The following is a 13,184-nucleotide window of genomic DNA, read 5'->3' as shown; positions in this document are numbered from 1 at the left end:
TTCATATGTGCCTCCTAATTAATGTTCTCATTGCTGTGATGAAACACCATGACTAAAGCAACTAGAGGTGCAAAGGGTTTATTTGGCTTATGCTTCCAAATCACTGTTGGTCACTAAAGGAAGCCAGGACAGGCACTCTGACAGGGCAGGATCTTGAAGGCAGAAGCTGACGCAAAGTCCATGCAGGAGTGCTACTTACTAGCCTGCTCCTCATGGCTTGCTCAGACTGCTTTCTTCTGGAATCCGAGACCACCAGCCCAGGGGTGGTCCCATCCACATGGGCTGGGCTCTTCCCCATCAATCACTAACTAAGAAAATGCCTTACATCCTTCCTTTACACCCCATTATTATGAAGGCATTTTCTCAATTAAGGTTCCCTCCTCTCAGATGACTTTAGCTTGTGTCAAGTTGACATAAACCCATCCAACACAATGTGTAATTACCGTGTTGTGTCCTGAAAACACTGTTCTGTTGGTATGGTACAGATGCCTCATTTAGGGCTGAGCACTACAGTTCTCGTACTTCTGGACTAGTGGGTCTCTATGTCAGTTACCATCTCCTACAAAGACAGAGATGTTCTAGTCTCTGTATAACAGTAGTCACCAGAAGTCAACTTAATACTATGTCTATTGAGCAGAGCAATAGTACTTGATCGTCTCCTGGGCCCTATAACCTGTGTAGCCTCAGGTCCTTGGACCTGATAACAAGACCAGGGTGGAATATCATACCGTGGTTTGTATAGGCGAGTTCACTTTCTCTTGCCCTAAGCTTAATTTATCCTCATGATCCTGGCCTCTGGGAACACTCCAAAGGACAAAGCTACAATGTTTGTAAAGGGTGGTACCCAGCCCAGGATTCCAATCCTTGAAGCCAAGCATCAGGGTCTGTAGAGAGCAGCAGCTGCTGGGACAAATGGGTGATCAGAAGAGTCCTAGTTCTCACCGACGGCATCTCAGTGCACCCCCACCCATTCTCTGGAAGCATATATGAGAAGCTTTAGCCTTGTTGGTGTTAACAGTTGCATGTTCCTAGTTTTCTCTGTTTTCCCCTTTGTTCCAATGCAATACTTTAAAAAAATTATTAATTTATTCATATTGCATCTCAGTTGTTATCCCATCCCTTGTATCCTCCCATTCCTCCCTCTCTCCCACTTCCCCCTTACTCCCCTCCCCTATGACTGTGACTGAGGGGGACCATCTCCCCCTGTACATGCTTATTGGGTATCAATTCCTGCTATCATTCCAATGCAATACTTAAGGGCTTGTAGTGAAGATACTCATCCTTTATCTCCACTTGTCGGGATTTCCATTAGGCCTCCATTACCTGCACAAATTCAGCAACTCCCTCTTCTATAGGAAAGCCTCCATTCTCTCCCCTACTCTGCCACCAGAATAACTTCACGCAAACCTTTCCTTGCTAGATACTTACTAGTCAAGAACTTCCACACCCCTTCCCCCTCCACTGCTTACTGGAAGATGTGTCCACATCCTGAGGTCGGAATTATTCTAAGCCTCCTACTAGCTACCATTTCCAACATTACTGCTTACCAGATACATTTGTGGCTCTACTTAACTGTATGTTATCCTTACTCCCAAATAGTCTCAGTGACTCTTCTCTGTTGTGTCACAGCACCTGCAATTTTCTTGGCCCAGGATGTTTCAAATATGTCTACATCTGTTAGCACCCATCCACACTTCTTGGACCAGACCAAAGGTGTTTGTTATGTCTAGGACACTTCCTTGTGTGAAGGGAAGGTAGAAAGAAAGGTCCTTTTCTAGACTTGTAAGAGGTGTGTGTGTGTGTGTGTGTGTGTGTGTGTGTGTGTGCGCACGCGTGCACATGCGTGTGTTTAAATAAACACTTTCCACAATCAGGTGGGGTAGTACACACCTTTAATACTTGTGATAACATTTGAGAGGCAAAAGCAGGCAGGTCTCTGTGAGTTGGCAGCAGCCTGGTCTATAAAGCAAGTTTCAGGCCAGCCAGGAATACATAATGGGAGTCTGTGTCAAGGAAAACAAAGCAATCAAAAAACCTACAAGAGAGGTGAGATAGACAGAAGTGCTGCTGATGAAAGTAGGTTGGTGTATGTCAGATGGGTAGATAGATGATAGGCAGACAGACAGATGATAGATAGATGATAGGCAGACAGACAGATGATAGATAGATAGATAGACAGACAGACAGATAGATATTAGGTAGATAGGTGACAGATAGTAGGAAGATGGGGGGATGTGTGTGATTGACTTTCCTGTCATGGAACCCTGACTTAAACATATTGTACCAGCAAAAGCAGTTGAAGGTAATTATAACAATATTAACAGAGTGAGGGACTCAATCTAGTAATCTACTTATTCTCCACTGTTCACATCTTAACCATTAAATAACATCCAGCTATACATATAGTATATATATATATTATATACAATATAGTATTTTCTTATATTTGAGGTATGAGTACTAGGATGTCCCCATATGTGTGCCCTCTTTTAATGACTTTAATGACAAAAATATCAATGAGTGACATGGAGAAAAGACAGAAGGATGGGTTGGTGCTCCCAAAAGGGGCACTCATCAATGTGAAAGACATACACTTTGGGTAAAGGATTCTAAGCAAATGTCAGTGTAATTGAAAGTGCCACTGTGCGTTAGATACAAAACATGGTAAAGAGGAAGTTCTGGAGACAGGAGGGCCTCAGGAGAGGCCTCAGGCCACTCTGACTAGGAGTGGATGGACTGGCACAAACTCATGCCTTCAGCAAACAGTCATCACCGTCTCTGTCTCTTTCTAGGGCTTCCGGAGCAGCGTTTGAGAAGACCTTAGCAAGGAACACCATGCAGTAGTGGCTGACACATTTCAATCCGGGAAATGAAACAGTAACATGGCAGTGCCTGTTTGAGAGGATTAAAATCCAAAAAAACTCCACTTAGAAAGGAATAATGTCCAAAAAGGGGAGAAACAAGGGCGAGAAGCCCGAGGCACTCATTGTCGCCCTTCAGGCTGCCAACGAAGACCTCAGGACCAAACTCACAGACATTCAGATAGAGCTGCACCAAGAGAAATCCAAGGTGAGTAGGAGTTGCCTGGGGCCCCAGCTCCAGCCAGCCCTCGATGTGCCCTTCACGTGCACTGCGTTCATCAATGCCTTTGAATCCTGGGATTTGGTTGCTTCAGCCTGGAAACAGCCATGTTAATATAAAATTATTACCTCATATAGATAACTATTACAGGAAAATACTCATGATCACAAACTAGCAAATATCGTATTTCAGTGTTTTAGCATCCTCTGAGATCACTGTAAAGATGTAATTCTACCCCAAACCTGTTTCACCCCATTTCAATGAAAGTAATAAATGAGTTTGGAATCAGTCGGAGGCTATTTCTTCCTGCTTCAGCTAAGGTTGGCTTTCGATTAATAAACTCCAATGTGAAGTTTATCCAGGAAATAGTATCTGGATCCCCGTGAAGCAAAGAGGAACACATTCTCACATTTAAAAGGCATTCGTGACTCTGCAGTTCTAGGCATTATTTATTTTTCTCTCTTCTTGGAAACAGACTTGCATGTCTCCTTGTCTCTCTGTGTAATTTGGATGTCTGATTCTGTTCCTACACTCTCACCTCTCACACATCACTCTGCAAAAGAATAACCTTAGAGAGCCCAGTAGAAATTGAGGTTCCTGATGCCACAAGTCAAGGATTCTGAGTAAGAAGGTGAAGTAAGGAAGCAGCGTAGATTCGGATGAGGAGACTCAGTCTTGAGGACTAGCTCGCTGTACGAGCTCGATCTTTTCCTGATAGTCTTGCCAACTACCAGCATCCAGTCCACTCAGTTTCCCCTTCCCTTGGGCAAAGTAACGTTTGAAGTGAGAAGGCTCCTTTTAGTAAAGATAGGATGACAAATGATGGTTACAGGAATGTTTAGGAAAGAAAAAAAAAAACCTACAAAATTCCAAAGGAGACCCCTCCCATTGCAAGTATCCCACACACCCAAGCTTTTTTAAATGGACAGCTCCCGGATGATACCTAGCCAGTCTTCTATGGCCTGGCACAGCATCCATGTTGGCAGGCAGGTGCCATCCCCTCTTCTTCTGACAAGGCTCTGGCAGTAGGCCTCTTAAAGAAGAATGCAGCCTTCTCCTCTCCTCTCTTGGGTACCTCTGCCCTCCTCCCTCCCTCCCTCGTAGTTAGTTATACCCTTCCTACAGGAGTTAGAGCAAAGGCTTTCTGCACATCAGCAGCAAAGTAAAGTCGAGGGCAAACGAATCATAAAGCAATTTCATTATAGATAAATACGATTGTGTTTTCGAAGGAACAGGCTCTCTAGAGGAGAGCATGATCAAAGCCAAGGTATGAATTTACACTCTCTGTTTAGCCCTGAGGCTCTTATGGTAAAATGATAACTCAACTACTGGGAGACAATGGTTTAAAGCTTGGAAACCTTTGGGATGATGGGCCATTACTCATTTCCCCAGCAAAACACACAATGCTGTTGGCATTTACAGAATTCCCCATGCGCAAAGAACAAAGTCCATCGTAAGTGCTCTGGTGGATAATATAAATAGCTAGCTACAGCTTGCTGAATGTACATTATCCATGATGGCTCTCTGACATGCACGCTCAATCCCACGACAGTCCCAGCTCTTACACCGAGCACCTGGCTGACCAGGAGCAGGTCCTCACATCCTACCTTGCTTTCTTTCCCTCATCTGTCAAGTGGGACTGCAGAGGCACCTGCTCCATGTAAGCATGAGAGGATCCACTGGTGGGAGGGGTAAGTGATGGCAAACATGGAAAGTGTGTTGTGCCATTTGTCTCATCTGACCCTCAGTTCCTCTCGCCCAGGCAGGCATTGTTGCTACTGCAGACAGTAGCTGCCTGGTGTTCAGGCAGTGCCCAAAACTGTTTACTGACTGAATCTGTGTAACTTTTTTTTACATGTTTCCTGACATCTCTTTGGTAATATTACTATTGTAGTATGGTAATATTGCTATTGCCATGTTATAACTTTAACATTTGGATAGGAAAGCACAGGCTTGCATGAAAGACTGCTCCTTCCTTGGAAAGGGTCTTCTGACCCCACTACGGGCCTATTTTCCTGTCTGTGGATGCAATGAGGCCACAATTGCATCCATGCTCAGTGCAGATTGCACTGGGATGAGAAAGTCCCCACTGGATTCTCCAGGGAACGCATTTCCTCTCAGAGCTAGGCTACCATGTCGATGAGTGATGGGCATGGCAACAAAGAATGAGAGCAGAGAACAGGGTCCTCAGGTACAGGCAGCAGATAGACAGTGAGGGCTGCACAGGCTGGGAAGTAATGGCTCCAAACAGGAGCAGCCGCAGGAAGCGGCAGCTCAGTCTGCAAAGCACTTGACACCTGGCCTTGCAGTCTTCACAGCATGTTTGGGACAAAGGAAGCCTGTGGTTACCATTTTGATTTCACTGGAAGGAACAACGAGCTTCAATTTGCTTAATTTACTTGCTGGCAGCAAGTGGAGGCTCCAAAATGGCAATTCCATCAAGGTGGTGCTTGAACACCTGACCTCTACCCTTCTTCACCCCGACTCTGACGCCCCTCCCCAACCCCTTAGAAAAGAAAACATGTTCTCAAAAAAATAAAAAATAAAAAATAAAAAATAAAAAAAAGAAAACATGTTCTCTATCCTCAGTTCGCAGAACCACTGGTTCATGCCTCAACTTTAGAATGTGGTATTCATTTGTTTCTGCACCTTTGCTTCCGTTTTCAAGGGGCATGAGTGTCTGAAAGAAGATATTGGAGGGGAGGGGAGGGGAGGGGAGGGGAGGGGAAGATTGCTCCTCAGGTTTTAGAAAGTTACCCATAAAGCATCTTCCTTGCTGCTGTTTTCCAGGCTCAGTGCTTTAGTCTGAGAGTCCCTAGGCTCAGGTGACAGTCCCTGTTGGCTGACTGAATTCGCTCTCCAGGAATATGCAAAGCAGACACTCCAAAGCTCAGCTTCTGGTAGCTTGACCCATCTTGATAACTTCACAGCCATTTCCTTGCCTTTAACTCCACTGTGACTATTAATCCTCAGCTTCTAAGAGTGCATTAAAACTCCAGTCACCTCCGTATTTATCCTGGCAGAATTTACAGAGGGGTCTGCGTAAAGCAGTCATGACTCCACTTGCTTGTGTCCCACTGGAACCTTTAACACGGGGATGAGTTTTCCATAGTGATCTTTTCCTCCCATAGAATCTCGATGGCAGAGAGGATTTGAAAGTTCATTTTCACAGCCTGGTTCAATGTTCCTCGGCCTTGCCTCTCCACCCCCACACCTACTCCTTATGGCCTCTGTAGTCCCAGTGTCTTCCTATATGTCACGAATACTAGGGAACCCAGCATATCCCAAGGGCATTTCTTTCTATTTGGAAATAGTTACTACACTCTTAATGTAGTATTCACATTCTAGTCATGCCTTATGGTGGTTCTAGTCATGCATTTTTGTTGGTGGTGGCTTGATACAACACTGTATAGTATATTACCATATGCAACATTTTCAAAATGAACATAAAAGTATCTACTGTTGCTTAGTCACTCACTTTTGATACACTGAGTCATCTTTAGCTCAATCCGATGAGAAGGCAGGCGATCCTCAACCAATATGCCAGTGGGCGAGGAGGGGCAGTCGGGAGAAGGAAGGGCAGCAGAGGTAAAGGAGTTTGTGGAAAGTGTGAGAGCTGTCAGGCCTGGGCTCTAGGACACACTTGGTCCAATTTACGTCGTGCATCTGTAGGGAATATTCCTTACTTTCTCCCCTAAAATAGTTGGGGGGGGACAAATACTACAGATACCCCAGAGCTGGCCTGCAGGCTAAATGTACTAGTATGTACAATGACTATTTAAAAAGGCATCACCTTACAGCAAAACACGGGAGCACCAGCAAGCCTGTGGCTGAGCTTATCTCCACAAAAGGCCCTCACTGCTCAAAATGATTTTCATTTACTACGTAATTTTCTCCATTTCAAAACATCACCATGTTCGTATTTACATTCCTACTCAGCAATAGCTCATTTGTGTCATCAGCTCAAGATTTGTATCAAAATATTGCAGTCTTCTGCTTTTGTGCCTAAATCTGTATACATAAGTTCGGAAAAAGACTTCATTCACCACACAACTGGAGTGGTTCTCAATCCCCTTGGGGGTCAAATGAGCCTTTCACAGGTGTCGCCTACCACCATCAGAAATATCAGATACTTACATTTTAATTCATAACAGTAGAAAATTAAAGTTATGAAGTAGCAACAGAAATAATATATAGTTGGGGGTCACTACAACAGGTGGAACTGTATTAAAGGGTTGCAGCAGTAGGAAGGGTAAGAACCACTATGTTATGCCCTCTCAAGTCTCTCAAATTGCATACTTTGGCTCTCCCTCAAGGGGAAACACTTTCCATGACAAGTTTACCAGAACACCAAGTCATGTCAAGAAATCCTGCAAACAATGACATTTTCCATGGCAAATGAAACAAATGTTTGTTTGTTTTGTGAGTTCTCCTGAGTGATTGACACCATGCCCAGCGTCTGTTCATGTTAGCTTCTCTTGGGGTTGAATTATATTCTCCACGCAGCTGTATTTTTACAGTCTAATTTTTTCTTCTTTTAATCTCCCTGCAGACACACATGAGAGAGTACTATTTATAACCTGAGAGAAACAATGCACTCACAGACAGAATTAGGAGAAGATGCTGTGTTAAGTACCTTGAAAGGAGAAAAATTGACATAAGTCATTCAGGGTGGAGTGTCTCCAATCATATCTAAAAACAATAGTGCCTTATATACCACAGTGATTTACAATTCAAGTTATTTTACCATGCATTAAAAAAAAAACTTAGTCCAGGAAATAACAATTACAGGTATTTTCAAACACTATTTCTTAGATCAGTGGTGCTCAATCTGTGGGTCTGTGACCCCTTTGGGGTGGGTGAAACAAGCATTTCATAGGGGTCATCTAAGACACAGATATTTACATTAACAGTAGGGAATTACGTTATGAAGTAGCAACAAAAATACTTTTTTGTTTGGGGGGGTCATCACAGCATGAGAAACTGTATTGAAAGGTCACAACATCGGGAACTTGAGAACCTCTGTCTTAGATGGAGAACCAGAAATGCAGACCCAAAATGCCTTACCTGTTGTCCACTCTCATTATAGCTTGTCCCTGTCCTATGAAGCGTTGTTTTCCTCAGAACCTTGTGACCCAGCAGCATGCTGCCACCATGCTCTTCCCAATGCTATAAACACATCTGGGACTGAGGAGGACCAAGTTCCCATTACTCAAGCTGAGGGTACATTCCTAATGTCTTACATGGGAGATAACCTGAGTTTCTAAATTAGAAAAAGAAGTCCTTCCTCTGAAAATAAATACATTATCTAGAACAGAAATCAGCAAATATTCCTACAACGTGGAAGACACTAAATATTTTAAGGTTTGTGGCCAGACAGTGTCAGAAAGTACTCAGTCACGGTAACATGAAAACAGCCCTAAGCAGTGTGTAAGTGGATGGGCATGACTGTATGCCGATAGATCTTTATTCACAAAGGCAGAGACAGTTTTGCCTATGGGCTGTAGTTTCCTCATCCCATGCCTGGAAGGTAACATTTTCTGTTTACTCTGGAAAGATGAGACTGTGATCTAGATTGTCAAGAACAGAGAGGCATTCAGAACGGAAGTAGACAATGCTAGCTGTTAGAAGATTTTGTGCCTCGCTGTAGAGTCTTACAAGGGACGCATGAATGCATACTCACCCTGGTAACTCCCTGAGCCTATGTTCTCTAAACCATATGACAGGATATATTATTCATGTTTCTGCTTATGGGGCTAGCCAGGAAACAGTGGCATATGGCTTTTTAATTGCATCTGTGCCTTCTTGTTCCTTCTTGTGCTGTGCAGGCAACCCGTGGATATACAGTGGTAGTCTCTCAGGAGTTTCCAATCTGCGGCAGGGTAAGAGGAGGTGAGGGTGAGAGAGAAGGATGCACAGAAACTGTTAAATAAAGAAAAATGTACTAAGGACCAAAACGGCACACGGAAAAGACAGAAACAGTAGACATGAGGTTAAGCCTAGACAATCAGGGTCACATTCTAAGTACCTGGGCCAGGAAGAATATGAGCATCCCAAAGAGAGTCAAGGGAGAGCCATCAGGGAAAAGAAACTGCAGGCAGACAGGGATAAATATAGACCGTATGCAAAAAATAGCATATTCTCTTGTGTCTGGAGCAGGGGTGGAGGAGGGGAAGAAGGAGCGAAGCTCCACCCCATCCACATAGGAGCCTGACTGGCAAGTCTGAGGTTTGGGGATTCCAGTCTCAGTGGGAAGGGGCCTCTACAGTTTTGGAGCAGCTACAACTGTAGTGCCAGAATTGTGATTTACAAGGAGAGCATCACTAGCTGTGTGAAGAGAGGAAGGAAGTTGTGTTCTCCAAATGAACCCCAACGAATTATAGAGTAACACTGAGCAAAGAAATTGAGTGTGAGCTACAAATGCATGCCAGACATGTGAGCTTTCATTAATTTCATTATGGCTGAAATCTTAAAATGTGAAAAGGACCAATTACATTCCGTTATACAGTTTATTTAACTTAACTCATACAGAATATTATCATTTCAACACATAACTATTAAAAAAAGGGCTAACAAGAAACTCCATCTTGTGATAAGTCATCAAAATCCAGAGTGTATTTTGCACACAGAGCTAATCTCATGCTTGCAATGTTGCAAGTATTCAGTGTAGCAAGTGCCCACCGTGCTGGGCAGTAAGCTGAAGAGAGATCGGAAGACAGTCATTTGGACACATATGACTGCTTGCTTCACAAAGTACTCATGGGTTCTGCACCCTTATAGGATAACCATTGTGAGATTAACTGCTGTGCCTTAAAATTATATGTTAAGTAAACAGTACTTCATTTAGAAAATACTGTTATAGCTGAAGATCGGTAAGTTACTGAGGTAAGTAAAATTCCAGATCCTCTATATTATAATGTAATGATATGCAACATAATATATTATGATGATTTTAGGGTGTGTCTGGTTCTTTTTTAATTTTTTTTATTTTTTATTTTATTATTATTTTTTTGAGACAGGGTCTCTCTGTGTAACAGAGCCCTGGCTATCCTGGACTCACTTTGTAGACCAGGTTGGCCTTGAACTCACAGATATCTGCCTGCCTCTGCCTCCCAAAGGCTGGGATTAAAGACGTGTGCCCCCACACCCAGCTATTACAATGATTTTAAAAGGGACTTTGATTCTTCAAACACTTTTAGGTTGAAAAGCTCTTAAATTTGAGAGAGAGAGAAAAAAAACTATAATCAGAATATATTATATGGGGGAAGTTATTTTCAATGAGAATTTAAAATACAGTATCATTAAAACTTTCCAACTGGAGAAATGGCAGGGACTCTTAATCACTCAAATAGGTAATACTCCTAGGGCACCCAAATTGCCTTTACTTTTTCAAACTCTGTGTGTGTGTGTGTGTGTGTGTGTGTACACACGTGTGTGCACGTGGGTGAGTGAAGCCAGGGTTGGGTAACTGTAGTCTCTTCTCCACTAATGGGAGAACCATCCCAGCAAAGTTTTCCAGTATTACTGTATATAGCAATTGCCTGGAAAGCTGTTCAAAGCACATTCTGATTTATAGGTTTGGTAGGAAGCCCAGGATTCTGCAATTCTAACAAGCTTTGGGAGCTGCCAATCAGTGGACTACACGCTGCTTAAGAAGGCCCCAGAACATCGAGCATTTGTCTGAACACCCTAAGATAAACATCTTAGATGTTTCCTCCTTTTACACACCCGTAGTCTCTGCGTTAAGCTAGTGCTTCCTTTCCCTCTGAGCTATACATAGTAGCTTGAACTTTTTATTTTCTTTTTAATAAATAAGGTATTAAGAGATCATAGCCGCCTAAGCTGCAAGATCCTGCCTGGGAGCACGTGTTTTCTTTGAGGCTTATGCTTTTTCATCCCTTCACCTCTCTGCCTCTAGGTGTCAAAGCTTGAAAGAGAGAAGACGCAAGAAGCAAAGAGGATCCGTGAGCTGGAGCAGCGCAAGCACACGGTCCTGGTGACAGAGCTCAAGGCCAAGCTCCACGAGGAGAAGATGAAGGAGCTGCAGGCCGTGCGCGAGAATCTCATTAAGCAGCACGAGCAGGAGATGTCAAGGACAGTGAAGGTGCGGGACGGGGAAATCCAGAGACTCAAGTCTGCTCTGTGTGCCCTCCGGGATGGCAGCAGTGACAAAGTAAGGACAGCACTCACCATCGAGGCCCGGGAGGAGGCCCGGAAACAGTTCGATGCAGAGCGCCTGAAGCTCTTGCAGGAAATTACGGACCTGAAAACTGCCAAGAAGCAGGTGGATGAAGCTCTAAGCAATATGATCCAAGCGGATAAAATCAAGGCCGGGGACCTTAGGAGTGAGCACCAGTCCCACCAGGAAGCCATCTCGAAGATCAAGTGGGAGTCAGAACGGGATATTCGGAGGCTGGTTAGTACTAATGAGAGCAGGGCAGAGCTCCCTGCGGTTAGCTTTTTCAGGTGTTCTCTTCTCAGTAATGATAGACAAACAAGGGGCACCCCTTGGCCTGCTGCACTACCCAAAACGCGAGGTACATTGTTAGGTAGTTTGGAAGAAATTGTAGTTGTAAAATGGGAGACATTTTAGACTCCTCATTTTCATAGCATATTTCATAGTAAGCACATGCATCCATCTGGACGCATAGGTATTCAAGCCGAAACCTGTGTTCTGGGGTAGTGCCTGAAAAGACTAAATCACAGACCCTCCCACCCTTAGCTTGTTTCTGTGGGGTTTCCAGCTGTAAAACTCCATTTGGGTATTTTACAGGACAAAGCGATGGTTCTACAATTTGTCTGAAAGTGGCCACTGTTGAAAACATCCTGAGTGACTCTTCAGCCCAAACATGGAACCATTAAATCCCTGGTCATTTTCTAAAAATGAGTTCCTTCCCCTACAGTAAGCAAGGAATATTTGTTCTGAGCCGTTCTGTTTTCTAACTGGGTGTCATTCAGAAGCAGCTTCTTGCTACTTTCAGTTTTCTTTAGTTCAACCTTCACAAAATTTTACTTCTTTTTCATTTAGCACGCAAAGGAAAAAGCTGTACAGATATCTCACTATGCTTAAACAAATGATTAAATCAAAATATGGTCTAGTTAGCCTTGTTCATGATCTTACAATGAAAATTTATATTCATCTACATGTAAAAAGTTGAGGATTAGCGTAACATCTTTTAGAACAGCAGTTCTCAACCTGTGGCTTGGGACCCCTTTGCTAAACCTTTATCTCCAAAAATATTTACGTTGCAATTCATAGCAGTAGCAAATTTAAAGTAGCAACAAAAATTATTTTTCAGGGGGTCACCACACATGAGGAAGTGTAATGAAGGGCCACAGCATTAGGAAGGCTGAGAACCACTGATTTAGAATATATTTAACACTACATGTTTCTTGAAGTAGCTTACTGTTTAGGAAAAACCATCCTTTCCCCCCTTGTGTCTGCCAATCCTCAGTAACTATTTCCTGGGAATTTCACTTTTGTGCTTTGAATGATGTCTCTAGGATTTTCCCTTTAAGCTAAAGGTGGTTCCCACAGAACTTTTTTTTTTTACAAGTTAAGTCCTTGTCATTTTCTTAGTAATGTGGCATAGTGTGACTGTAAAAATCCTGCCTCTGCCATGCTTTCTGAATGATTTACCTGCACTTCACTCTGCTGTACTGTTGGACAATCAAGGCCAAAGGCAGCGCAGACGTAGTGGTCTCTGCCCTGCTCTTGGTTTCTGAAATGACCATGGTTGATGAAGAAGGAGTCAAGACTTTGAAGTACGGAGCCATGGGGTAGGTGAGTTAAAAGGATGCCTCGAAGTAAATATTGTTGCTTGCCTTTCAGTGTGAAATCTACAAATTATTCATAATTTCCTCATTACTTCTTTCAATGAATGTTGCTGAAACACAGATGAGATTCTCCTAAACCACAAGAAGTCTAAACCACCTGAAGAGTGGCTCAGAAATTGGGTACAAACAGAATAATATGGGGACTGTTTCTAATGTATGTGTCCCTGTCTTTGCTTTCTCAATTTTCTTTTCCTAGCCCTTCCTTCACTCTCCTATGCACTTTTGGACATGGAGGGAAAGAAAGAAAGAAGATCCGTTGTTTTTTT

General features: G+C 43.2%; 1 protein-coding gene across 2 annotated transcripts in view; it reads left to right on the top strand.

The window, feature by feature from the left end:
- The first annotated feature begins 2,845 nt into the window (after positions 1-2,845).
- The window catches only part of Jakmip2 (janus kinase and microtubule interacting protein 2), a 59,498-nt gene continuing 49,159 nt past the window's right edge, over positions 2,846-13,184 (top strand). For both annotated transcript variants that reach the window (XM_051163929.1, XM_051163928.1), the window contains exons 1-2: positions 2,846-3,069; positions 11,000-11,497. In XM_051163929.1, the coding sequence (XP_051019886.1) occupies positions 2,941-3,069; positions 11,000-11,497 (627 nt within the window). In that variant the 5' untranslated portion in view covers positions 2,846-2,940. The remainder of the gene's footprint in view (positions 3,070-10,999; positions 11,498-13,184) is intronic.

Source organism: Acomys russatus, chromosome 20 (genome assembly GCF_903995435.1).
Source record: "Acomys russatus chromosome 20, mAcoRus1.1, whole genome shotgun sequence".
In the NCBI taxonomy this organism is placed as follows: Eukaryota; Metazoa; Chordata; class Mammalia; order Rodentia; family Muridae; genus Acomys; species Acomys russatus.
The sequence above is the reverse complement of the archived record's forward strand: the minus strand, read 5'-3'. Positions and strand labels throughout refer to the sequence as shown.